We start from the raw sequence: 25,512 nt of genomic DNA on the forward strand, positions 1-25,512 counted from the left end.
TCTTCCCATGCAAAGAACGTGGGGGAGACTCACGATTGGGCCAGAGGTTCAGCAGGGACACCCTCCCCCCCCAAAATAGCTGGAAATGCTTTTCTGCCAACAGCAGCAGCAGCAACAGAACCTCCTGTAGCAGCTGAAAGACGAAAGAGCTTTTATTTGGCATTTATTTGGTGTCGGTGAGGCTCAGCCCATCTCTTCCGATACAGCCAGACAGGAATCGCGAGCCTCGAAGGTACCGCAGCGTCCTCGGTCCTCGTCCTCCTGCAGCCACAGACGAAGCGGCGTTTCCCCCTACCCACCCTCAGCCATCAGACCGGCGGCGTCGGTGCGCATCCCTTGAGGAGCCCGGCCGGAGCCCCTTCAGCCCTGGCCACCCAGCGACTGCACGGCCCCCAGCGCCTTTCAAAGCCGCCGCCCCCCCCCGCTCCCCGGCGACCACCAGGCGGAGGGTGAGGGTCCGCCCGAGCCAGCTGAAGGGCCCCTCGGATCCCAGGCTTGCGCTCGTGGCTTCCCCTTCCCGTCGGGGCTCAACTCCGGTCTGCCTTAAACGTCCCGCGGCCACTTGGAGCCGCACACAAGGCGGCGGCCTTGAGGACGGGAGGGGGGGGCGGGGGAGGGCGGCAGGGGAGGGGAGGACAGGTCGGGGCCCCGCCCTGCCGCCCACCCCCGGCCATCCCCGAGGAAGCCGCCCACGGGCCACGTGCGTCCGGCGTGCGGGACAAGGGTCGCCGCGGCAGGCCAGGGCACGGGACGGGCGGCGGGACCTGGGGGGGGGGTGGAGGGGCAGTCAAGGCCACCGCGGTCGCTCCCTCGGCGCGTGTGCGGGTGTCCGCCGGCCCGCCCCCCCCAAGAGGTCAGCCGGGGCTACCAGGCTCCTGCGCCGCCTGGGGAGCCGGGAGCCAGCCAGCACCTGCCCCCGCCCCCCGCGCCGAACCGGGCCAGGCGAGGGGGCGCCCCTCCGTGCGCGGGGAGGGCTTTTCCGAGGAGACCACCCGGGGCGTTCCCGGCGCCCCCCGCTGGCCGCCCTCGAAGAGCGGCGCGGAAGCTTCCAAGAGGGCGGGGGCGCAGGTTAGAAGCCCGGGTGTGAGGGCGCCCCGTCAGGGCAGCTCCCCTCGGAAGGAGACGTGGGCGGCAGGGGGGGTCGTGTCGCCCGGCGGCCCCAGACCCTCGCCCGAGGCGCGGCGGGCAGGAAACTCAGCGGGAAGACCGTCCAAGGGCGTTACGTGCGCTGCTCCTCGGGCTGGGGCTGGTCGGGGCCCCGCTTGCGTCCCGGGGCGCTCAGGGCGGCGTCGAGGGCGGCCCGCAGGGAGGGCGCAGCGTCGAGGCGGGCGCGGGCTTCGGGCACGGCGCAGTGGCGCAGCAGGCAGAGCAGGGCGGTGGGCACGACCTGGGGCGGGAAAGGAGAAGGGAGGAGGAGGAGGCCCGGCTGGCAGGGCGGCCGGTGCCAGCCGCGACGGGGCCCTCCCCGGGCAGCCACGGCGGGGCGGCGGGCACGTCTCCCCCCTCCCCGTCCCCCCCCCGCCCCGCACAGCCCCGGGGGGGGGCTGTCTAACCTGGACCTGGTCGGTCGCCCGCGCCACGTGCTTGGAGACCGGCGCCGCGCGGAGCTCCTGGGAGAGTTGCTCCGGGTGATAGACGACCTGCAGCAGCGCCTCCCGGCATTTGGCCCGCGTGTCCCCCGTGAATCTCTGCGGGGAAGGAAGGAGGAGGGAGCGGAGTCGACAGCGGGGCGGGGGGGAGCGGCCTAGGTCCCGGGGGGGGGCAAGGGGGCTCCCCTGTGCCCCCCTCGCTCCTTCGGCCAGGGCCTCGGCTGAGCCGTGCTGGGGCTCAGACGGCCTTTTCGCCCTTTCTCCCAAGGGGCAGCCTACCTCACAGGGTGGTTGTGAGGCCCCGACAAGTAGCCCCGCTGCCGCCACCTTGAGCCTCTTAACAGGAAGGCTGCTGGGCAGTTAGGAAATGGGGGCACCGTGGGGGGTCTCCCTAAGTGGCTCTTGGATGGGCAGGGCTCACGTCTTCTTCATCTTTCTGGGCCTCTGGCTGCTCCCCCCCCCCCCCGCCAGGATACTAGGATCAGTGGCAGGGAGTACCTTGTCTTTGGCAGGTCTGATCCTCCCCCCCCCCCCCCGTTGCGCGCAAGTCTTCTGCTCTGGCTGGCCCCTTAGAACACCCTCCACCCATCCATGGGCTCTGCCTGGTCTCCTGAGGGCTGCTCACCTCCCAGGGTCAGTCCCCGTGGGCAGCTCCCATCCACCCCCCCCCACACACCCACACCCACCAGTACCTGCAGGATGGCGACTGCCCTTTCAAAGAGCTTGGCGTTGCTCACACGCAGGTCCACCATGTAATTGCGAAGGATTTTCCCTTTCAGCACATGGGCCCCAGTGCTGACCGTGTTGAGAATCCATTTGGTGCTGAGCTCCCTCTGGAATCTCTGCCAAGAGGGAAGGGGGTGGCGGGCGGCTGGAGGACTCCTCCGAGGCAGGGAGGGGGGGGCTAGGGTTAGGGGGTTATGGTCAGCTCCGGCTTGCCAGGAGTGTTTGTGTGCATGGAGCAGCCCAGGAAGAATGTGGCCTTGGTGTTGGGAGTGAGACACCCTCACCAAGAGAGGAGATGGAGTGGGGCCCTGTCTGCACATCAGCCTCGTGAGGAGGAGCCATGCGCCCGCCTAGACGGTGTGTATTTGGGGAGGGACTGCATTCTGCTTCGCCGCGCCCCCCCCCCACAGCCTACCTTTTGCCACCCCTATGGCTCACCTGGATGAAGTTGCCTTCATATTCCAGAAACAGGATGGGCCACGTGATGCTGATGATGGAAGGGATGAGCTTCTTGAGGGAGGCCTGGAGAGGGAGAAGGGAAAAGACCCTCACATGGGAGCCTGGCAGCACCAGGGAGGGAGCCCCCCCCCCCAAGGTGCTGCTGGACGGTCCCTGTCTTAGCTGCAGACGCCACACCCTTGGGGCCGCCAAGCACTCTGCCCGGCCCAGAAAGAATGAACGGCTTCAAGCGGTTTTCTTTCTTCCAGGCAGGGCACTTGCCCGGAAGGGAAAAGGGGACAGATCCTCCGTGCAATGATGTGTGAGAAAGAAGGGCCCCAGAGCTGTTGGTGTGCAGGGAAGAAATTTCCTTGCTTTCTTCTGTATTAAATAAATACATACCCCTAAGAAATCAGGTTTCTGATCTTATACAATAAAACCACATATCATCCTCCTGAGTAGGCAGTTGCATTGGGGGGGGGTGTTTTCAAAGGGGTACCTGAGCCTTTTGGAATAAGGAGTCCATCTGTGTTCCCAACCTTTCCTGCCTGACAAATTTAGGTAGGACTCTCCCTATTTAGAGGCCTGAACAGCCGGCTCCTGGTTCCTGGCAGTTCCCCTGGCCACAGGCTGAGGGTCACAGAATATCAAGCACAGAATAAAAATGTATTCCAAATAAAAGCTTTTAAGTTGTTAAAGGACTACCAGCCACTTTGTTGATCAAATAAAATGTATTAATTATTTTAAAAAAAAATTGATGGGGGAAATGTCCATGATGCAGCTGTTTGAAAATCCTGCTTTGAAATGTGGAGTTCCTCAGCTTGGAATGTCTTATCTGCCCACAGCAACATTTCCCAGAAGTTTAGACCTTCACCCGCAGCAACTGTTTGCCCCTTCATCCTGACCCATAGGGACAAATAGGGGAAAGGAGGCTCAGCAGGAAGCCAATGTCGGGCCCAGCCTGGCCCGGGAGCACCATCTGCTAAGAAGGGCTGCATAAGCACTTTCTGCAGAAGCAAAAGCCCTCTTTTTGGGGGGGGGGGGCTGCTCTGAGACACACACCTGGACATGGCAATTGAGTTTTCCAGTGAGTCAGGGATGCAGAGAGCTGGCGTGTTGCGGGCTAGGCTCTGTTACAAGTCCCAGCAGGTGAAAGGGTCAAGGGCAAGATACATGTCACAGAGATACATGTCCTCTTCTGGATTTGTTGGTCATGATGACGGTGGAAGATGGCGCCAAAAACAACATAGGGAGGAGATAATCATGGGTGGGGGGGTGTCAGCTACTCAGTAGAAGCCATCATGGAAAGTGACTTTGGTGGAGGATGTTCCATAGGCAGGAGCAGTGACGCTAAAGCTAAATCTTCTCTGCTGCACAGAAAAGGGCAATGACAATGATCAACCACAGGAATATTTTGCAACCTGTATGATGCAGCCCATCACTTGCCAGCAGTCCACCTTCCAGGAAGCTTAGCCTGTGGTCCCAAAATCCCAATCCTTCGTGTCGGCACCACCTTTGTAGCCAGTCACCCACCCAAAGAGTTTTCCTTTCCATTTCTATTCTTTTTCTGAGTCCTGGTAGGATGGACAAGAAGCCTATGTGGACCTCAACATCCTTGAGTTTCCTTCCCAGAGCTTCATAGTCTGACATTTATTTATTTATTTATTTATTTATTTATTTATTTATTTATTTATTTATTTATTTATTTATTTATTTATTTATTTATTTATATCCCGCCTATCTGGTAACATGACCACTCTAGGCGGCTTACAGCATCATAATACAATAATAGAATAATAACAGCAGTATTAAAAAGAATTATTACAATCAATATTAAAAAACATCAAGATGGGAAAAATGAAAAATGGACTACAAGGAGGAGAGAGGAAAAGAAGCAAATATTAACTGGAGGGGAAGGCCTGCCTGAACATCCATGTTTTCAGTAGCTCCTTAAAAATACCCAGCAAGGGAGCCACACGAATCTCCGGAGATATGTTGTTCCAGAGGCAAGGAGCCACCGCTGAAAAGGCCTGGTTTCTTGTTTTTTCCTTCTGGGCCTCCCTCTGCGTCAGGCTCCTCAACCTCACCTCCTGGCTTGTGCGGGTGACACGGGTAGACCTTGGTGGGAGTAGACATTCCGCCAAATATCAAGGTCCTAAACTGTTTAGGGCCTTATACGTGAGCATCAAAACTTTGAAGTCGACGCAGAACCGAATGGGCAGCCAATGCAATGTGGCCAGGATAGGAGAGAGATGTTGGAATTTTCTTGCTCCCGTCAGGAGTCTGGCCGCCGCATTCTGCACCACCTGGAGTTTCCGCGTCAACCTCAAAGGCAGCCCCACGTAGACCATTGCAGTGGTCTAATCTTGAGATTACAAGCGCATGTACCAAGGTAGTGAGCGCCCCGTGTCGAGATAGGGTCGCAGCCGGGCTATCTGCCAGAGATGAAAAAAGGTGATGCGGACCACGGACGCCACCTGAGTCTCCATGGTGAGCGCCAGGTCCAGATGGATTCCCAGACTGCGTACCCCACTCTTTGCGGCGAGGGTCACCCCCCCCAAATGAGAGGGAATCACCCAGCCCGCCAATGGTGGGAGCACCCATCCTCAGCACCTCCGTCTTGTCCAGGTTCAGCCTTAGCCCATTTTTCTGCATCCATTGCAGTACGGTCCTCAGGCAGCGCTGGAGGGACAGGACAGCGTCACCTGCAGTTGGTGAAAAGGAGATGTACAGCTGGGTGTCATCAGCATTCTTCATAACTCTTCTTGGCTGTGTCAATATTCCTTTGATTTAATACATTTGGAGGCAGTTCCTCTTGCCCGCCCGGCAGACTCAAATTCATTTAAATTTACTAGATGTTTCTATATCATCTCTTTGCCTCTCTTGGGCAGCTGTGCCTTTCCTTTCTCCTTTATTCCACACTAACTTGAGCACAGCTTTCCTTTTGTTGGCAGAAGAGAGAAGCACTTCTGCCTTTCTCTCTCTTACCCATAAGCCTTTCTCCACCCCCTACATACAGTGGACCTTCCTTCCCCTTGTTCTTCCTCTTGCTTCAAGCACAGCTCGATTATTTTTTTCCAAATGCTGTTCAACATCTACACAAGGCTACATGGGAGAGTTCATCCAGAGGTTTGGCATGTGTAGTCACCAGTATGCTGATGACACACAGCTCTCGCTCGCTCTCGCTCTCTCTCTCTCTCTCCTTTACTTCTTCTCGAGTGGATGTTGTTTGAGTCCCAGCAGCAACTTTGGAGTGGATGAAGGCCAATAAGCTGAAGCTAAACCTGGACAAGACAGAGCTCTTGTTTGGGGCAGGGGATTCCCTCTGACCAGTTGCGAGGAACTATCCGTAGGTTGTACAGAGTCGCCCTCCATCTTAGGGACAGAGTGCAATTTGGGAAGGATCCTTGACCCCGGCCCTTTCAATGGAACATCAAATATTGCCCATGTGTATGTCTGCCTTTTGTCAGCTCTGCCAGATTGCTCAGTTGCTCTTGTCTTCCTGGGCAGGAGGTCTCTGACAGCATTGGTGCACATTCTGGTAGTCTCAAGCATTGACTATTGCAGTGCTCACTGTGTGGAGCTTCCTTTGAAAATGACCTAGAGATTCGAGCATGTACAAAAGGCAGCACCCAGGTTCATCACTAGCATGATGATATCCCCAGCCCTGGCCTGCCTGAATTGGTTGCCTGTCTCTTCCTAGGCCAGGTTCAAGCTGTTAATAAAGCCCTTAACAATTTGGGACCTTGCTACCACTTGGAGCAGCTCTTTGCCCTGCCAGGTGATACCAAAAATGCATCAGAGACAACGCATATGGAACGTGTTCAGCTTCCTCTCTTGCTGTGCACAAAGGGTCCAGGACTCACTGCATCCAGGAGTGTGCTCAGGACACAGGCTCTATAGACCTGGATCTTGGTATGTGTCATCAGCTTCTTATTAAGCCGTACTCTCTTTGTGAATCTAGAGAACGTGGTAGCTGCTTTGCCAATGTGTTTATCCAGCTTGACATCTAGGGACAGAGTGTCAGAGATTGTTGAGCCAAGGTACACAAAGTCATGGACAACCTCCAGTTCTTGCATGGAGATGAGGGAGGGAGTCCACACCCTGGCCCATGACTTGTGTTTTCTTCAGGCTGATTGTTAGTCCAAAGTCTTGTCAGGCCTTGCTAAAGTGAGTCATGAGTTGTTGGAGGTCTTCAGCAGAGTGGGCAACAATGGCTGCATCATCGGCAAAGAGGAAGTCCCGCATGGATTTCAGCTGGACTTTGGTTTTCACTCTCGAGCTTTCCATCTGATCTAGTCTGGAGATAGACACCTTCTGTTGCAGTTCCAAAGGCGTGCTTCAGCATGATAGCAAAAAAGATCCCAAACAGGGTCAGCGTGAGGACACAGAATATAGCTCAGAGTAGTCCTTCACCCATTGTTCCATTTGCTGTGCTTGGTCCTGGATGATCATGCCTGTAGCAGACTTCAAGGGAGCAGATTTCTTCTGTATTGGACCTAAAGCCTGCTTGATACCATCATACATTCCTTTGATGTTACCTGTGTCTGCTGCTATCTGTATCTGAGAGCAGAGCTGAAGCCAATAATCGTTGGAACATCTCCTGACAGCCTGCTGGACTTTGCTACAAGTAACTCAAAGCGCCTGCAAGTTGTACTCGCTAGGACAGGCTTTGTATGCTGCTAGAGCTCTCCTCTTATCCTCGATGCCTGGCATCAACTCCTCTGAATGGGCTTCGAACCAGTCGGCCATCTTTTTGATCTTCTTGCCAAATGTGGACAGGGCGGAGTTATAAACAGTGTTCTTGCAATGTTCCCATTGTTCAGGTGCATTTGCATCAGCTGGGCCTGGAAGGGTTTCCTCAAGCACTTAGGCAAATTCTTCCACTTTTCTTTGATCACAAGTCTTGCTGATGTCAATACGTGGTCTTCCTTCCTTTTTTGTGTGATACAATCTCTTTGTTCGCAGTTTTACTCTACTACTCACCAGGGAGTGATCAGTATCGCAATCAGTACTCTGGTTACTGCATGTGATCATAATACTAGGAAGGCTAGACCATCTAGTGAGGATCAAATTGAGCTGATGCCAATGCTTGGATCTTGGATGTCTCCAGGAAATTCTGTGTTGAGGCTTTGTATTAAAGAACGTGTTGCTGACACAAAGACCATAATAATAGCAAAACTCCAGCAAGCATTGGTCATTTTCATTCATCTTCCCAATGCCAAAACGGCCTAGACAAGTGGGCCAAGAATTGTCATCAGCACCAACTCTAGTGTTAAAGTCTCCGAGAATGAACAGCGGCTCTCTCTTGGGGATTTGTTTGATAGTAGCTGCCAGATCATCGTAGAATTTGTCTTTCACCTCTGTTGTGGACGACAGTGTTGGTGCATATGCACTAATGAGGATGACCAGTCCTGCTGATGAGTGGAGCTGCAGAGACAGGATTCTTTTACTCCCCACAGTAGGTGGAACAATGGATCGTAGCAGAGTATTTCAGAGTGCAAAGCCAACACCATGTTCTCTGGTCTCATTCAAAGGTTTTTCCTGCCAGAAGAATGAGAAGTTTTTTCTTTGGCAGATCCCATGCCTGGCAATCCAATCTCTTGCAGGGCAACAATGTCCATCTGCAGCCTACTCAGTTCCATGTCGATGACAGCTGTCTTGTGCATGTCGTCTGTTTCCTGCAGGTCACCAGAAAAGCCAGGGGTCATTGTCCAAACATTCCAGGTGCCCAAATTTAGAGCAGAAGTTTTCTTATTGTTGCATGGTGCAGGGTTATCGATCTGCTTGTTGACTTTCACCCTAAACCCCATGTACCTCATGAGGTTAACAGACCATGGTGAGGTATGGAGGATAGGCTGTTACTGAAGCAGCAACTCCCCCCTCTCCATATCACTGAAATAGTCCAATGGAAAGGCAAGAGCCAATACAACTGGTTCCAGCGACTTCACAGGAGTTGACAGAATGACACGAACTGCCTCCGGGACTCTGGCTCTGGATTTTTCCTCGAGGTTAACTCCTGAAGCCTTTTCCATCAGTGGATATAGTCACAAGGCAGTGGGGGTTTGAAATCGGAGTTTTCCTTCTCCTAAATGGACTGCCTTCCCAGGCTGATGAGCCCCACCTACCTGGCCTGCTCCCTAAAAGTGTGGAGATTAGAAACAGAGGCCTCCAGCTGCCAGACCTTGTCTTCCAAGAGGACCATCAACTAACACTTAGAGCATTTCTACCCCAGCACGTCATTGGCAAGAAAACAAATATGCCACAGGTGTTACAAGTGCAACAGATCCTGCACTCTCGATCTTGACTGATTGGTCAGTGAGTTAAAAAAGGGAGGGAGTTTGATCCTACCCCTGAAACATCCCTGACCCCCAGGTGTATGCAATGCTATTTGGCTTACCAGATCAGAGTCAAAAACAGAATTGGAGAATTTCGTAAGTCAGCCCACATTTAAAGCCAAAACCCCGCCCCCCTCAGACCATGCAGTCAGGGAGAACAAAGGTCAGCCTAGAAGAAAACACCTCACCAAATAAAATGTCCTCCCAATCACAGGGGGCAGAATATACATGTTATAAACAGACAGACAAACAAACTGTAAATTATCCAAATATTTAAAAAGAATTAAATAAATGTTACAACAGTATAAAAATGTTAGGTAAAAGCATTACTAAAACAGATTTAAAAACAACAAAAGTACAAACCATCCTGTTTTTAAAGACTCCCTCTTAGACAGCTGCTAAGTAGCATAACCGCTGGATAAGGATTCCTTTTTGGGGGGCACGGGGACACACCCTTCTTCCTGTGAGATGGCTCTCCAAAAGGGGACCCTTCTTTCCTTTCTCCCCTCTCCCCCATCACCCCCCCCCCCCCTTGTTAGAGGAGATTCTTTCTGGGCCACTTAAGGAGAATAAGGGCAGAAGAAGGAAAGGTGTCTTCCTGGGTCATGACTCGATTTGTTTGAAATGTGATGCTGAATACTCTGGACTGCCAGAAAGACAAAAGTCACTTCTTAGACCAAATCAAGCCTGAACACTCCCTAGAAGCAAACAGAACTCAATTTAGGTCCCTGATGAGAAGATGGGGCCATCTAGAAAAGACGGGAAACAGCTGAAGGCAGGAGGAAAAGTGGGAAAGCAGATATGAGAGCAGTTGACTCTGTTATGGGAGCGGAGGCCTCTAGCTGGTAAGACCTGAGCTGTTAACGGGAGAAGGTTTGGGAGGTTGTTAATTCCTTGAGCCACCGCATGTGGGAATCAGCTTGGCAGCAAAAAACCCCAAACCCAACCCCACAACAATTTGGCCTAAATCCACTGAAGCTTCTTTTTGGACAAAAATGGCAGCAAATAAAGGCAAGACTGCCTTTCAAAGCAGGAAGGCTCTTCCCATCCAGAAGAGGAGAAACGGGGGCTGACGGGCCCGCCTCTGTCCCAAGGCACCAAAGAGGCCTCTCCCCAAAGTCCCTTGGTCTAAGAGGGCATCCCCCCACACACACACACACACTCCAGAGAGAGCAAATGTCCTGCACCGCCAGGCCCTGACTCGCTTCTGGCTCGGCCACCTACCGGCAAGTACTGGCCAACGGTGGCATGAGAAAGGGCATGGATGTTGGAGGTTCTTTCCTTCACCTGAATCGCCAGCTTCTCCACCTCTGCCAGGTTATCTGTGGGCCAGGGACATAGGGGAGAATTGAGAAAAGAGGAAGGGGGTCTTCGCTTCCCCCTGCTGTTTGCATCTTGCCTGTGGGTCGGGGTGGGTGGGCTCAAGGGAGAGCTGCTGCCACGAGGGCCCTTGGCCACCTCGTAGAGCTTCTGCCTTGCCTGGCGGGGGGGGGGGGTCCTGCAGCCCAGAAACCCGGCTGTCATCAGGGATTCAGGCAGAGAAGGTGGGGAGGGGGTTATCCCTGCCACTGCCCCCTTCCCTTTCAAACAGGCTTTGCTAGAGGGTGCCTAGCGTTGCCTGCATGGTGTTGGGGGGGGGGAAGTGTTTGTGTTCCTCCCTGGGTTCCTTGGTCCTCCCTCCCCTCTCAAGCTCTTCAGCCTCTGTTTCCCCCCCCCTTCCCCCAAGTCCCTCACCATCCATGGTGAAAAGGAAGAGGACCGTGTCCTGCTCTGTCAGAGAGGGGAGGATGCTCTTCACAAAGTCTTCCTCGGAGAAAGCGAACTTGGGGCCCTGGCAGGCAAAGACAGAGGGAGCGGGAGGAAAGGGTCCCAGGCGGGAGCTGCTCTTGGCCAGACAGGCAAGGCCACAGACACCGAAAACTGATTCCCGCGGCCTCCTCCGCCCTCCCCTTCCCACGCCTCCTGAGTAAAGCGTGGTCTCGGGGCCTGAAGGGCCATCTTGTTCAGTGGCCTTGGCAAGGCTTGTTCCCCTGGAAGGAAGCTGGCCACCCTTCCTGGAGGGGGCCTGAGCCGTAAGGGGAGAAAGAAGCCGGCCAAGAGGTAACGCCCTCACCTGGGCAACCAGGTCAGCTTCCCTGTTGAACATTTCGCTGCGGTCCCCGATGAGGAATCCCCGAACGTCATTGAGATCTGTGGGCCAGGAAGGAAGTGGATTCCCTTGCCCTCCTCTGTCCCAACACACCGGCAGCAGGGTGGGGCCCCACACCCTTGCTGAGGGGGCCCCAGGGAGACTTTGCATGCTTTCTGCCCCGTTTCCATTCCTACCCAGCCCCTCTGCCTCACCTGGAGAAAGGAAGACTCACCTGCCCCAAAAGTGGGGACGCACTCAGCCCCATCCATGATGGCAATGATCCCCAAGGTGTGCCAGCCAACCAGGTAGACGTAAGCCTTCTTCTGCAGGCTGCGAGAGGAAGGAGAGGCGGTCAGGGCAGGAAGGAAAAGGAGGCTTCCGTGGGATGAGACGACGACGTGAACAGAAGTTCTGAGGGGAGGCGGGTGGAGATCTTCCTGGCCTGGCTTGCCTGCGGGGAGGAAATGCCCCGGCCCAACCCCACCCACTCACCTGGTGCCCGCTTGCTTCACCAAGGCGGCAATCTTCTTGCTCTGGCTGTAGGTGACTTTGTGGGCACGTTCGTAGGTGCGGAGGATTTCCAGGAGGCACCTGGGAAGGGGGATGCCGTGAGACGGGGGGGGGGTGCAGCCGAGCCGAGCCGAGCTGCGCTTGGCCTCCCGAGACAGCCCCGGAATCGCCCTTTTGTGGGACTCCCCGGAGACTCTCCTGGGGCAGGAGGGCCTCCTCTGCCACTCACTTCTCGGAGACCTCGCCGTCCTTGGAGACGGTCTTATGAGCGGCCAGAAGCAAAGTCTCCAGAAGGATCTTGGTAGCGCTGCCGCCTTTCATCCGAGAGGACCCGGCGACCCCTTCAGGCTGAGGGAGGAAAGGGTTAGAAGTGAAGAAAAGCCCGCGCTCTAGAAAAGGACGAAGCACCTCCCACCCCTGTTTTCCGGGGTGCAGCCAGAAGCACCTGCATGAAGTCCCACCCAAGTTCTGCCCTCCCTGGGCAAAAGTGCCCACACCGTGTTGCCCTTCAACTAGCGCCGGCTCTCTGGGAGGGGGAGCCTCACCTTCCTCCACCTCCACCTCCACCACCTTTCCTGGATCCGGCCCAGATCTCATTGTTGGGCCGCCTGTTGGATCGGTTTTGAGAGGCTGCCAGCTAAAGGGGTGCGACACCCAAAGGACAGCCCGAGGCCTCATTGAGAAATCAGGAACGAGGGAGGTGCCTTTCCTTTTCCATGTGCAGAAACCCTCTTCCCGAGGCCTTCCAAGTACGCAGAAGCCCTCTTAGTCTGTGAAAGTCTAGCCAGGCCACACGCTGGGGCCTGAGAGGCTGGCAGATGGACTTGGGTGTCATCAGCACCCAGATGGTACCGGACCACAGAATTCTGGCCAGCCTCTTCCACCTTTTTCATGACTATGTGAAATAATATGGGTATTCATGGAACCACAGGCTGGTTCAAGGTCAAAGTGGTGAACAGGAGTCCCCCCCCCCCCCCCGGCCAGGACGACTACCGTTCACATAGTGACACCACGCAAGGGTAAACCCCAGAAGCTGACTCCTTTTTTAACATCACTTAACCACTTCTCGACCAAACACAAAGCCATAGTCAGGGCAGTTTTCAAAAAAAGTGTGATTGGCAATGAGAAGCAGAAGGCATCCTGTAGTAGACCATCTCGACTGGTTATGCAAAGCTTGGCATTCTTTTTTCCTTTTGGCAACGTGGGTACAATATTCTGCAGCATTATTGGGCCATTTCCTGGATTTTTGAATCATCGGCACAGAAGCAAAATATCCCACATTCATAAACTGGAGGGGTTTTGTTGTTTTTGAAGAATTGAATATATTACAGTTGCATCTACTGTAGAGGTTACCTCAGGTTTAGGGTAAAACTTTGTCCTGAAACAATGGCATGTGCCACAATTTGAAACAAATCCAAACAATGGCAGTAAACACTCTTATCAGTCACAGAGGGAGGAAAAGCAGAGGGAGAGGGAGAGGGAGAGCACATGCAGGGCTCACCCCCACGGCAGGATTAAGGACAAAGGCTTGGTGGGTCTCCTGCAGCTTCTCCATCCGCTCTGCCACCTGCCGGAAGGAGGAGTGGAAGCCCTCGATCTTCTCACTCCTGTGGGGAGACACAGGGGTCAACAGGGCAAGGGTTGTAGAGAAGAGGCCGACACCCACGCCGTGCACCAAGTGCCTTTCCTAATGCTTTCTCTGAGACTTTGAGGTTGCACCCTGACACCCAGGCCACCATCTAGCATCCTCAGAGAGGTGGTTTCAGTCCAGGTACCCCCCCCCCCAGCCCCTCGCCTCACACGTTTCCTCAGGAAGAATGTTCACTGATGCTCTGAACATGGAAGTGAAGTTGCATGGGATGGATTGGAGAAATCTACATTTTGGAAATCCCGAGATGTCGGACGCTGAAGACCAAGGAGGCTGGGTCTCTTCCTTCCAGCCCCCCTCCTGTCTGTCACCTTGGGCCCCAATTCCGTTCTGGTTGTGGGGATCCCCATGGAGGAGGAAGGAGGGAGGCTTGTCACTTCCTGGGGCATGGCAGGGGGCGGTGCGGAGGAAATTCCTCTGTGTAGGAGGAGGTCCCCAGGGTGCTGGTGGAGGGGGAAGAACCTTGGCTTGCGAAGGGCAACTGCTGAGGTCAAGGGTCCACCCTCATCATCCTCTGCTCTCTTATCCTCCCTCTGGATGCAGAAGAAGAATCCAGAAGTGAGGGGGCGGGGGGGGGCCGACTGTACTGCCTCAGCCAAATGGCACTAGGGCACGCGTGCGAGGGGCGGCTGGGCGGCTCCCACCGAGCTGGAGTAGTTGGACAAGTGAAGGGCCAACCTCACCTGCACCGAAGACCCTGCCTCGCTCTCCCTTCTCACCTGGCCATGCTGACTGGGTTGAATCCCACCAGCACTGGGGTGTAGATGTCCAGGTTGTTCATGCAGAAGTCCAGCTGCCCGGCAACGTAGGGGGCCTGGAGGAGGCAACGAGGAGGCCAGCAGGCAAGCGAGGAGGGGAGCTCATTCTGCCACCAGCTGTGCATGCATGCACAGAGAGACTCTGTGTGTGTGTGTGTGTGTGTGTGTGTGTGTGTGTGTGTGTGTGTGTGTGTGCGCGCGCATGCGTGTGCGCACATGCACATAAAGCTGTGGCCCAGGGTCAGAGGAGCCCCTGCTCCAAAGACATGTCGCTGAAGAGTTAAGCCTGTTGCCATCTCCAGCCCAGGAAACAGGGAGTGAAGGGAGCCCTCTCCCCACTCCCCAGCCCGGCCCAGCCCTGCCCTTTCCTTCAGGGTTGTGGGGGGCCTCTCGCTTTCTCTTCCCCAGTGCTGTAAATAACCCCCCCCTTAGACACTCACCTCCCTCCCTCCTTCCCTGAGATACTCACAGACAAGCCGCAAGAAATCCCAAAGAAAATGACCTTCTTCTTCCCTTCGCACACCTGGAGATGGGGGGGGGGAGGGAGGAGAATTGGGGTGGGAGGGACACGGACCACGGTGAAGGCCCTCTCACAGGCAGGCTTCATCATCCCCCACCCACATTTCATCCCCGGTAATGAACAGGGACAGCCCGTGGGCGAGTGCTCGGTCTGGGATTGGGCTGGCATTGGGCTGCTCCTGGGGGTGACCCCGTGGGGTCTCTTTTGGGAGATGACGGCCTGTGCACACGCACGCACACACACACACACATGCACACACAGAGGCCCAGTTCCAGTAGCAGATACACACACACACACACACACACACACCCCTCCAGCAAGAGCCCAGGCCCTCGATGCCATCTTGTCCTGCGGGGCTGGCACCTTCCGCTTGCTGCCCTTCTCCACAGGCTCTTTGCCCACCAGACCCTCGTGGCCTGAAGGCCACTGAACAGCCTGCCACAGAAAGACCTTTTTCATCCTGGGATCTGGAGGTCTTGCTGTGACCGCTGCTGCCCTTGCGAAGAAGCCCTCTGAGCCCAGGCCAGTTGGGGGAGAAGGGGGGGGAACAGAGGGGCTGCTGAGAGCCACAGCCATTGTGTGCACACAGACACGCAAGCACACGACACAAGCCGGTGCCGGTTGCCCCCACCTTGTTCAGGTCCTCAATGCCCAGGAGAGCGCTGTCTTCGTGTCCCTCTTGGGATGCAACCAGACACCTGGGAGGCGGGGGAAGAGGAGGAGCCTAAGGAGGAGAGAGGGTTGCACCTGTGTGTGCCCCCCCTGCCAAATTTGGAACCCCGGAGCTTACTTCCTGTTCTCTCCCCCCCCCACAGAACCCCTACAATTGCCTTGCTTCCTTCCAGACCCTCAGCCCAGGACCTTTCTGGGGGGGGGGGGTGCTGCTGTTACACAATCTCCCCCCCCCCATAACCCAATTTCTCTCCCTCCTCCTCCTCCTCCTCACCTGTCCCCTCCAGCAATGAGGTAGGTGTATTGCGGGGGCTGCCCCAGACCCTTCAGGAGCTTGTTGAAGGACACCTGGTGGGGAGGGGACAGACAAGCAGAAGAGGGGTGAGCGGGTTTGCCCTGGACCCCAGCACCGCTCAAGAGAGGGCATAAGGGAGGCACAGGGCACCCTCCAGGGGAGCCAGTGCCACCCACACAGCTGGCAGCGGGACGCCTTTTCCCTGCTCAGCCTTGGCCCACAGGCAGAAGGAAGGAAGGAAGGAAGGAAGGAAGGAAGGAAGGAAGGAAGGAAGGAAGGAAGGAAGGAAGGAAGGAAGGAAGGAAGGAAGGAAGGAAGGAAGGAAGGAAGGACGGACGGACGGACGGACGGACGGACGGATGGACAGACGGACGGAGTGACTCACAGCCATGAGGAAGGCCATACGGCCGGAGGCTCCCCCGCCGCTCAGCACAATGAGGGTGTTCTCTGGCTCCTGGGGAAGGGAGAAGGAAAAGTGCTGCCAGCCGAGCCGGATCCCTCTTTCCAGGGATCCCGCTGGGCCACCTGGGATGGCAGCCGCTGCCCTTGGAAGGGAAGCCATGGCTGAAGTGGGAGGGGGACCAAGAGAGAGGGAGAGGGAGACCTCCCCCCCCCCCGGATGTCTTGCCAGAGTAGAGGATGCACCTTTTGTTAAAGGGGAGGCGGGGGGGGCAGCGCATTATCCGGACGATTGTTCCCTCCCCCGCCCCAACATCTTTGGTGGACTCTCTTCCTCCCTTCCTTCATGGAGCAAAGCTCAGCCAAATTCTGCAGCCTGATTCCCAGACCAGGCAGTCCCTCTGCTTCTCCTGGTCGTGGAAAGAGCCAGAGGGAGGGGGCCCCATCCACCTGCTTCAGGTCCCTGCCTCTAGGTTTCCTATTTCCCACCCGAGTAGCCTTTGGAGGCCTTCAGCCCCCCTCCTCCCCTCCGCCCGAGTCCTGGTTCTTTCGCTCCCTTCTCCGCAGGCCTACCCATGAGTTCTTGCATGGCCAAGGAGAACAGGTTCGTCTCAGGGAGGGGTGTGTGCTTCCTCCCCCACCTGCACAGAAGGTCCTCCACAACCCACCAAACAATGGTTTGACTGCCCTGAGGGTTGCAAATCTCTCCCACCCCCCAAATATGATAACTTGTAGTGCTTCTTGTTGTTTATGTTCTTGGCTCACGTTGTGAGCTCTTCCCTTTGGGGTCTGCACTAGAGAAAAGGGGGAGACACATGGGCTGCATTCACAGGCCATGTGGCCTAGGACGCTGGAGGCCTTCAAAGGAAAATTTGACAACCCTGCACTGAGCACGGGGATTGGATTCAATGGCCTTGTCAGCCCCTTCCAGCTTCATGATTCTACGATCTGTCATAAATGTGCTTTGATTCGGATTCCTGCACTTGATGCCTTGAAGGTCTCTTCCAACTCCATGATTCTATGACTTCTTCCAGGAGAAGGACCAGCTCCCCATGAGGGCACCTGGAAGAAGACTCCCAACCCACCCACTGGCCGCACAGATGGAGGGTGGGAGCAGCTCCTGTACCTTCAGGACCTCCTGCACCTTCCCGATGATGTCCATCATGGTCTTCAGCACCATCTCACTGTACAGCCTCTGAGGAGGTAGAAGAGGGGATTGGAGCTTCGCAGCTTGCTTTCTATCTTGCCCTTACCCCAGCGGTAGACCGAAAGGGCCCCTGAAGGGCATGGGCCCAATCCTCCAACGACAGGAGGACCAACCACCACCACCACCACCACCGGCCCATGGAGGCCTGTCTCCGCCCCCGGTCTGGGCAGTTGGGCTCTGCCTGGTGGAACTCTCTCTAGCCACGATCCACCTCTCCCCACATAAAGGTGGAAGGACACTGCATGGGGAGCATCCAGACTAGATCTGAGTGTCACTGGTTCACCTTCACTTGGTACTCGCAGAAAAAACCAGGCCCCTCTGCATGCTGTTGAGGGGCAGTTCTCGCAAGAGGGTTGCCCCCACCTAACCCAAGAGATGAGAGTCTCCTTTGTACCCCCAGCAAACGGGCGGCAGAGTCACCTGGTAGTTGACCAGGGCCTGGTCCTCCTCCTGGAAGATCTCCGCGTCACAGTCTCGGAGGAGCTGGACGATCTGGCCGGGGTCAGCTCTGTCCAGTTCCCGGGTGATGGGGTTTGATTTCTCTGTGATGGGCAGGGTGGACTCATAACCTGCCAGCTAGAAGGGGGGGGGAAGGAGGGAGGGAATAAGCGAGGCCCTGGAAGGGGTTGCCGAGAGGAGCAACAAAGAGGATAAGGGGAATGGAGGCTGAATCCTACGAAGAACGACGAAAAGAACTAGGGATGTTGAGCTTAACGAAGAGAAGACTGAGGGGGAGACATGACATCTTCTCTTCCAACATCTGAAGGGTTGCCAGCGGGAAGAGGGCATCGATGGATTCCCCATGGCGCCTGAGGGCAGGACAAGAATCCATGGGTGGAAACTCATCAGAGGGAGATCCAACCTGGAAATAAGGAGGGATTTGCTGGCGGGTGAGAGCCATGAAAAGCAGAGGAATAGATGTGGTGGGTGCCCCATCGCTGGAGGTTCTCAAGAAAAGATGGAAGAGCCGTCTCTCCAGGATGTTCTCAGGTCTCCTTCCTTGGGCCCCAGGGGGTTAGACTACTAGGAGACCTCCAAGGTCTCTTCCACCCCTACCATGAGTCTATTGGGGGGGGGAGTTTAGGAAGAAAGAAACTAAGCCTTAGGGAAGATAGCTGGTAGATGGAAGGCATGCAGAGGCGCCTTCCCCAGGCAGGGCCTCGAAGCCCCTAGGCAAGCTGCTGGCTAAAGCACATGGATGCGGCATGAGCCATCCACCCAGGGCCACCCACCCCTTGCTCTCAGGCATCCCAGCATGGATGTCTCAGGGCAAACCTGCTTTCCTTTAAGATCTGCAGGAACAATCTTGGCATTCAAGGACTGCCAGCCTCCTCCAGCCACGGCCTGGCTTCCATGCCCTGCCTCCTCCAGCCACGGCCTCTGAGTGGGTGACCTCTTTGGCCACAAAACGAACCAGCACGAATCACCGAACCAGCAGTCGGTGCCCATCTCTAAGGGTGACCTTCTGCCACTCCCCCCCCCCCATTCAGATCAACACAGTCTGCTTCCAAATAAGCACAGTTACTAGGAGAGGCACCCTCCGATGAGATTCGTGCTTCCGTTTGCCTAAACTGTTTGCTGGTGGAGGCTCTGCCATGCCATCTTGGTGCTCCTCCGGGCTGCCCATAGGGCTCATCTCCTCCACCCTGGCCCTCCCCTCCACCCATGGCATCACCCCTTCCCTCCCGAGCAAGAGGGGCTGCTTGGCCTTACCTCCCATTTGCCTGGGTCTGGCGTGTCAATCACATGAGAGTATTTCTTCGTGCCCCGCATTGTTCCCAGACCAGGAGAGGCTCTGCTAGTCTAGGTGGCCCCTGCTGTCACCTTGCAGCCTTATCAGGCCTCTGCTGTAATGATTAATCTGGACAGTTACATTTCAAGCTGTCCTTTTATCACTCCGTGTCCCATCAGTGGGCAGAGATCCCCTGCTTATCTCCAAAGGGCCCCCAAACTCTAACTCCCCCCTCCCCCGGCGCATGCACACATGTACACTGCCAGAGGGCATGACTGGACGTTTGCGTCATGCCTGGGTCACCCTGAGGAAGCAGGAACATGATCCACGGCTGCGCAGCTGCACACCAAGCACAGTCCAAGGGACACAGGCAGAAAGTGCAGGAGAGGCTGCGGGGTGGGGGGGGAGAGAAGTGGGAGAGGGGCTGCTAGGCCCTAGTCTCTTTTCTGGGCTCAGGGCACATAAGAAGTGAAGCCTCCCACGTCTTCATCCAGCAGGAATGCCCTCCCCAGAGACCTAAGGGTTCTTGGTCACCAGTGCTACCCCTGGAAAGTGGCCCAAGGAGGTGGAGAAATGTTTTGCAGGGCTCAGTGGCAGAGAGCGCACCGTCAGCCTTTGGGATTTCACTCCGATTGCCATTAACTTCTGGGGCCATTCTCTCTGTTTTTTGCAAGCTGAGCAGGCTTAGCTACAGGGAATCCCAGCCTTTCGCAGCTTGTTGCTTTCTCTCCAAAGCAGCCAGGAGGCTGCTCCCCACCTCCCCCACCCCCCTTTGCAAGGAGGCAAGAGGACAGGGGAGTGCCTCCTCTCTGCCCTGGAGCACGGCCCCTGCAGCTCAAAGCCCAGGAGGACACAGAGCAAAGGGACCCGTGTGCTACTCAAGTGCTAGATGTCAAAGGGAACAAAAGCAGAGTGTCGCTGCACATTTACACGGGCTTCCAAGAGGAAAACAGGGTGGAAGACAGCAAAAAAACACAGATGCATGTGGCTTTGTGAAAAGCTCAAAGAAGGCCTGAAAACGACAAAGGACACATACAGGAAGTGGAAAGAAGGCCAGACCACAAAGGAAGAGTGCAGACAAGAAACAGCAGGGATGGCATTAGGAGGGCAAAAGCTGAGAATGAGCTGAGGTTATCAAGAAGTGCTAAAAGCAACAAAAAAAGGAGAGCATTCTTCAGGTGTTTTTATTTAATTGTATTTATTTAAAATATTTTTACACCCACCTTTTTCCTCAAAAAGGAACCAAGGCAGCTTACATCATTAAAAGACAATAGGTGCCCTTAAAAAGAGTAAGTATACAAGTATTTTTAAAAAATCAAACACAATCTCACTAAAAGATAGTAAATAAAAGCAACACGAAAAAACATTCAAAGCAGTAAGGCCCAACACTCCATTAAAAACCCCCACTGAGGCAGCCAAATCACACAGAGAAAGCTTGCCTGAAGAGAAAGGTCTTTGCCTGCTTGCAGAAAGACAGCTAAGATGGGACCTGACTGGCCTCCAGTGGCAGGGAGTTCCAGAGTTTGGGAAGGCCCTGTCCTGTGCCCACATCAGTTGCACCTGTGAGGGTGGAGGGACTGAGAGAAAGGCCTGCCCTGATTATATTAATGCTCAAGCAAGCTCATAATAATAGGAGACATTGTCTGAGCCCTGTGTTCAGTTCCAGATGCCACATTTTAATAATGATACCAACAAACTGGAGCAAGTTCAGAGGAGAGCAGCAAGAATGATCATGGGACTTCAAACCGAGCCTTATGAAGAATGACTGAAGGACCTGGGCCTGCTGAGCCCTGAGAAAAGAAGACTGAGGGGAGAGATGAAAAAGTACTTTTTATACAGAGGAGGGGCAGGAACTGTTCTTGATCGTCCCAGAGTGCTGGGTAATAATGGGCTCAAACTACAGGAAGTCAGATTTTTAGCTGAAGGGGTGGAGAGGAAAAGAAAGGAAAAGTTTGGCAGGAGAAAGCTTCGTCTTTGTCACCAGGATCAGCATCTCCAAAAGGGCTCTGCATATGGTCTAAAACCTTACACTGATGGAAGGAACTGCCTAGGCTAAAATGCTTTTACTGTTGTTTGAATTGGATTTTTTTGTCTTTGGTCTTCTGCTTTCCTTTCTTTACCTTTCCTTTTCACCAACTGCAGGTGATGCCGTCCTGTCCCTCCAGCGCTGCCTGGCGGCCATACTGCAATGGATGCAGGAGAACGGGCTGAGGCTGAACCCGGACAAGACGGAAGTTCTGAGGGTGGGTGGCTGCGTGGTTGGCGTCTTGGGTGACTCTCTCATGTTTGGGGGGGTGACCCTGGCCGCAAAGAGTGGGGTCAGCAGCCTGGGCATACATCTGGACCCAACACTCACCATGGAAACACAGGTGGCGTCGGTAGTCCGCACCGCCTTTTTCCACCTCTGGCGGATTGCCTGGCTGCGGCCCTATCTCAACACGGGGGCACTCACTACCTTGGTGCATGCGCTCGTAATCTCAAGATTAGACCACTGTAACGCGCTTTACGTGGGGCTGCCTTTGAAGCTGATGTGGAAACTTCAGGTGGTGCAGAATGCGGTGGCCAGACTCATTGGAGTGAGAAAATACCAACACATTTCTCCAACTCTGGCCGCACTGCATTGGCTGCCCATTCGTTTCTGTGTCGACTTCAAAGTCTTAATGCGTACTTACAAGGCCCTAAATGGTTTAGGACCTTGATATTTGGCGGAACGCCTACTCCCACCAAGGTCTACCCAGATCACCCATGTGAGTCAGGAGGTGAGGCTGAGGAGCCTGACGCCGAGAGAGGCCCGGAAGGAGAAGACACGAAACCAGGCCTTCTCGACGGTGGCTCCTCGCCTCTGGAATAACCTCCCTTCAGAGAATCGCGTGGCCCCTACGCTGGGTATCTTTAAAACCCAATTAAAAACTTGGTTGTACATCCAGGCCTTCCCTCCAGCTAATTCCTGACTTTTCTTTCTAATTCTCTTTTATTTTATTTTATTATAATTGTTATTGAATGATTATGTACATTTTTGTGTTTTATTGTTTTATCTTGTATTGGAAGCCGCCTAGAGTGGTCTGGTGGTGCAGATAGGCGGGATATAAATCAAATAAATAAAAGAAAAAGAAAAAGAAAAAATAAATACATAAATAAACAAACAAACAAACACTGGCCCCTAAATAAACTCAATTTCTACTCTGAAAATATAAATTAGAGCCATGAATGCCCGAATTCCTGTGAAATAAAAAAGTGGCTGGAACAGACAATTTTCTTTCCAGGTATGCACATTTGGACTTATCAATATATTTGATCTGTTTTTAAATAAACTGAAGTTCCAGGTTATTTGGTTCTGCACAGGGTAAAACAATATAATTTTAAAAAATAATTGAAAATGAGTAATTTTTTTTTAAATTGTAAGTGGAAAACTCTTTGCCCAAAAGCCATCAACAAAGGAAGAGCAGACTTTCTGCAGCATCTGTGCTAAATTTGTTGCTGATCTGAGGTCTAGTTTCATAATTACTGTATAATTTTTTGTTTGAGGGAAGCCCTATTTCTTGAGTTGGCTTATGGAATGCTGAATGCTGCCAGCCAGCATAACATATTAGTGGCCACCTGGACACCAATAATAGATTGGACAACTTTGGTGTCAGGCCCTCTGTGTGGAAAGTGCTGCTGCTAAATGTCAGATCGGTAAATGGGAAAGCAACAGGTATTCAGGACTTGATCTTGCCTGAGCAGTCCAATTTGGTTTGCATCATGAAGTCTTGGTTGGCTGAGGGTGTCCACCTCGCTCCGCTTTGACCACCAGGGTTTTCTGTGCAGCAGCAGGCAAGACCCGCCAATGGCAAGGTGGAGTTACAGTGGTCAGCCGTGATACTATCTCCCTCACGGGGCGTCAGTCTTGCAGGTTTGTATGTGTGTATCTGAAAATCTAACCCCAAGATAGAAAAGGATTCTGCTCAACCTGCTTCTCGGGAGTCTCCCTTCCTGAGCTAACAGGGCTGGTCTTGAAGGTGGTGTTGGAGTCTCCTCGGCTTGTTCTGTTGGGGGGGGGGCTTCACCTCCATGCTGAGGCAGCTTTGTCAGGAGTGGCTTAGGACTTCCTGACCTCCATGATGACCCTGAGGCTGTCCCAAATGGGATCTGCTCCCACTTAGGCTGCAGGACACACTCTAGAAATGATTTTCTGTATTGGGGTTGATGCTGGTGGTCCAGGTTTGGAGGAACTCTCTTCCGCTCTGTTGTCATGGACAGATCATTACAGGATGGGATTTAGAACTCAGAGCCTCTGCAGGGGTGGGGGATCTGTTAAGATGGTCCACCCCAGGAAGCTGATGGATGCAAATGGTTTCCTGATGGCTGTTGGGCAGTTTTCCTGTCACCTCCGCAGGTGATTCTGTTGAAGCCCTGGTTGACCTCTGGAAAGGGGAAATGTCCGGGGCTGTTGACAGCTGCCCTTAAGCATCCCTTCTGAGTCAAAGTGGCCCTCTTGTGTACCAGGGAACTGGTGGTGATGAAATGACATCAACCGGACTGTTAAAGGCAGAAAGCTCAGAATGAATATGACTGAACATGGACTAGGGCCCACTGGAAGGCCTATTCTGTGGCAGTGACGGCGGCGGCGAAGAAGTCATTCTCTGCTACCATTGCATCTGCACAGATGAGTGGCAAAGGGCCTGCAGGAAGAGAATGCAGACCACACTGTAGCTCACTGGGAAGCATTTGCACAACTTGTTGCAAGCAAAATGGCTCAGATCCATATGACGTGGATGTTGCAGTTGGTACAGGTCCCGTGGATGTAATTATGGCCCCTACTTGTTCTGTCTTAATGGATAGGTTTGAGTTTTTGGACCCTGGTAATGTGGATAAGATCCTGACAGAGGTGAAGGCCACCTCATGTCTTCTGGATCCTTGCCCTTCCTGGCTTCTAAAAGCTGCCAAACATAGGCCGGCTGAGCGGGCGTGAGCGGGGGAGGCAAATGCCTCCTTGCAGCATGATAGGATCCCAGTATGCTTAAAGTAGGCAGTAGCAAGACCACTGCTAAAAAAAACCCCTTCACATCTCCTTGGATTCCATGGCATTGGATAATGTCCTGTTAAACTGAAACTTAATCTACATCAGACAGAGGAGCTCCTACTCAGCCGAAATGCAGATCAAGGACCAGGAAGTCAGTCTCTGCTGGATAGGGAGAAATGGGAGAGGAGGCATCGCAGGCAGGCAGGCAGGCAGGCAGGCAGGAAGGCTTAGAAGTGGAAATCTTCCCCCAAATCCTTAAAACTAAACTTAAAGAAGTATTAGTAAAGAAAACAGTTAAATACAATAAAGGCTTGGATGAAAAAGATGAAAGGTAAAAAATACTATAAAGGGAATCTTGGGAGAGGAAGAGGGGATATCTTGGCTAAATATACTCCAAATGGAAAGTTGGACAAGGGAGTGGACTAGAAAAAGTAGGAGAAATTAGAAAACTGTCTAAATTTGAGGAGATCATAGAGCAAAGACAAGTTCAAGAGGAAGGAAATAAAAGAAAGGGCACAGTAAGTGTGATTTATGACATTTTAGCAAATGGTGGATATGAAAAAGCTATGATGAAAAAACAGTGGCAAGAGGACTTGGAGGAAGAGGTTAAAAGTGAGGATTGGAACAAAATATGATCACAAAGAATTATGCAGAATATGTCTATAAGGGTAAAAGAATACAGTATTGTTATAAGGTTGCATGGAGATGGCACCTTACCCCAGCAAGATTGAATATTATAAATAAAAATGTACCATCTCAATGCTGGAGATGCAGAAAGGGAAAAGGAAGTTATTTACATATGTGGTGGACTTGCGAAATAAGAAAGAAAGAATGGGCATTGGTTTTCAAAGAAATTAGAGAAACTATTGGAAATTATATTCAAATATCACCAACTACAGTATTTTTCTTTTAAATATAATCAAGAATGACCATCCCAGAAAAGAACAGAAAGCGTTCATTGTTATAATGGTCACAACAGCATATTTGCAAAAAATGACAAATTAATCTGGAAGACTTGGGTAAAAAATGTGGAACTTAGCGATAAATGACGAGCTAATATGTGAAATAAAAGTAAACCATAACGATTTTAGAGAGGTATGGAATATATATACTGTATTTGAACTATGTTTTTTTAAAGGGAAAGGTCATAAGCCAGCAGAAGAATGAAGGTATTTTGGGAGTGGAATGGGGTGAAAAAAAGATATATTTGCTTATCTGGTCCCGAGGGTGACGGTGGCGGCGGGGGGGGGAGGCGCTTTCTGAGAGACCACGGGTTCAGAGGGTCGCCACGGGGCTCCAGCGGGGGGGGGGGGGGTGGCGGCGGCGGCGGGGGGGTCAGCTAGGGCGGGGGGTCGCGGGGAGGCCCGGTCTCCGTCCTTTTAGGGCAGGGGACCCCTTTGGGGACTTTCCTCCCCGGAGCCAAAGCCCGCCGGCGCAGGAGAGCCCGGGAGGGCCGGGAGGCTTCGGCCGACGGAGGCGGCCCCTCGTCGGGCAGCGGGCGGGCGGGCGGCCGGGCGGGCGGGGAGGGCTCGGAAGGCCGGACCAAT

The 25,512-nt window shown here is 53.7% G+C and overlaps 1 protein-coding gene across 3 annotated transcripts; it reads right to left on the minus strand.

The window, feature by feature from the left end:
- Nucleotides 1-127: 127 nt before the first annotated feature.
- On the minus strand, nucleotides 128-25,182 carry GCKR (glucokinase regulator). 3 transcript variants are annotated; one of them, XM_072985310.2, is made up of 19 exons: nucleotides 18,945-25,182; nucleotides 17,652-17,807; nucleotides 17,151-17,219; nucleotides 16,011-16,079; nucleotides 15,605-15,678; nucleotides 15,290-15,356; nucleotides 14,608-14,661; nucleotides 14,100-14,194; nucleotides 13,234-13,339; nucleotides 11,962-12,080; nucleotides 11,715-11,813; nucleotides 11,455-11,552; nucleotides 11,205-11,281; nucleotides 10,826-10,922; nucleotides 10,316-10,413; nucleotides 2,754-2,837; nucleotides 2,282-2,431; nucleotides 1,554-1,688; nucleotides 128-1,387 (listed from the first exon to the last, which is right to left on the minus strand). In XM_072985310.2, exons 1-19 carry the CDS (start codon nucleotides 19,002-19,004, stop codon nucleotides 1,220-1,222), a joined length of 1,875 nt encoding a protein of 624 aa, XP_072841411.1. In that variant the 5' UTR covers nucleotides 19,005-25,182; the 3' UTR covers nucleotides 128-1,219. The 3 variants fall into 3 exon arrangements, with proteins under 3 accessions (XP_072841411.1, XP_078237089.1, XP_078237093.1); XM_078380963.1 differs by lacking the exon at nucleotides 17,652-17,807 and having other exon boundaries at nucleotides 18,945-19,177; XM_078380967.1 differs by lacking the exon at nucleotides 128-1,387 and having other exon boundaries at nucleotides 2,282-2,471.
- Between the last annotated feature and the right edge of the window lie 330 nt (nucleotides 25,183-25,512).

This window comes from Pogona vitticeps, chromosome 1 (assembly GCF_051106095.1).
Source record: "Pogona vitticeps strain Pit_001003342236 chromosome 1, PviZW2.1, whole genome shotgun sequence".
Taxonomy (NCBI): Eukaryota; Metazoa; Chordata; class Lepidosauria; order Squamata; family Agamidae; genus Pogona; species Pogona vitticeps.

Coding starts and splice junctions, on each gene's coding strand:
- GCKR (XM_072985310.2), bottom strand. CDS start 19,004: ATGCGGGGCACGAAGAAATACTCTCATGTGATTGACACGCCAGACCCA. Junction 11,814..11,961: donor GACGGCGAGGTCTCCGAGAA/GTGAGTGGCAGA, acceptor CCCCCTTCCCAG/GTGCCTCCTGGAAATCCTCC. Junction 1,388..1,553: donor GGGCGACCGACCAGGTCCAG/GTTAGACAGCCC, acceptor TTCCCGCCCCAG/GTCGTGCCCACCGCCCTGCT.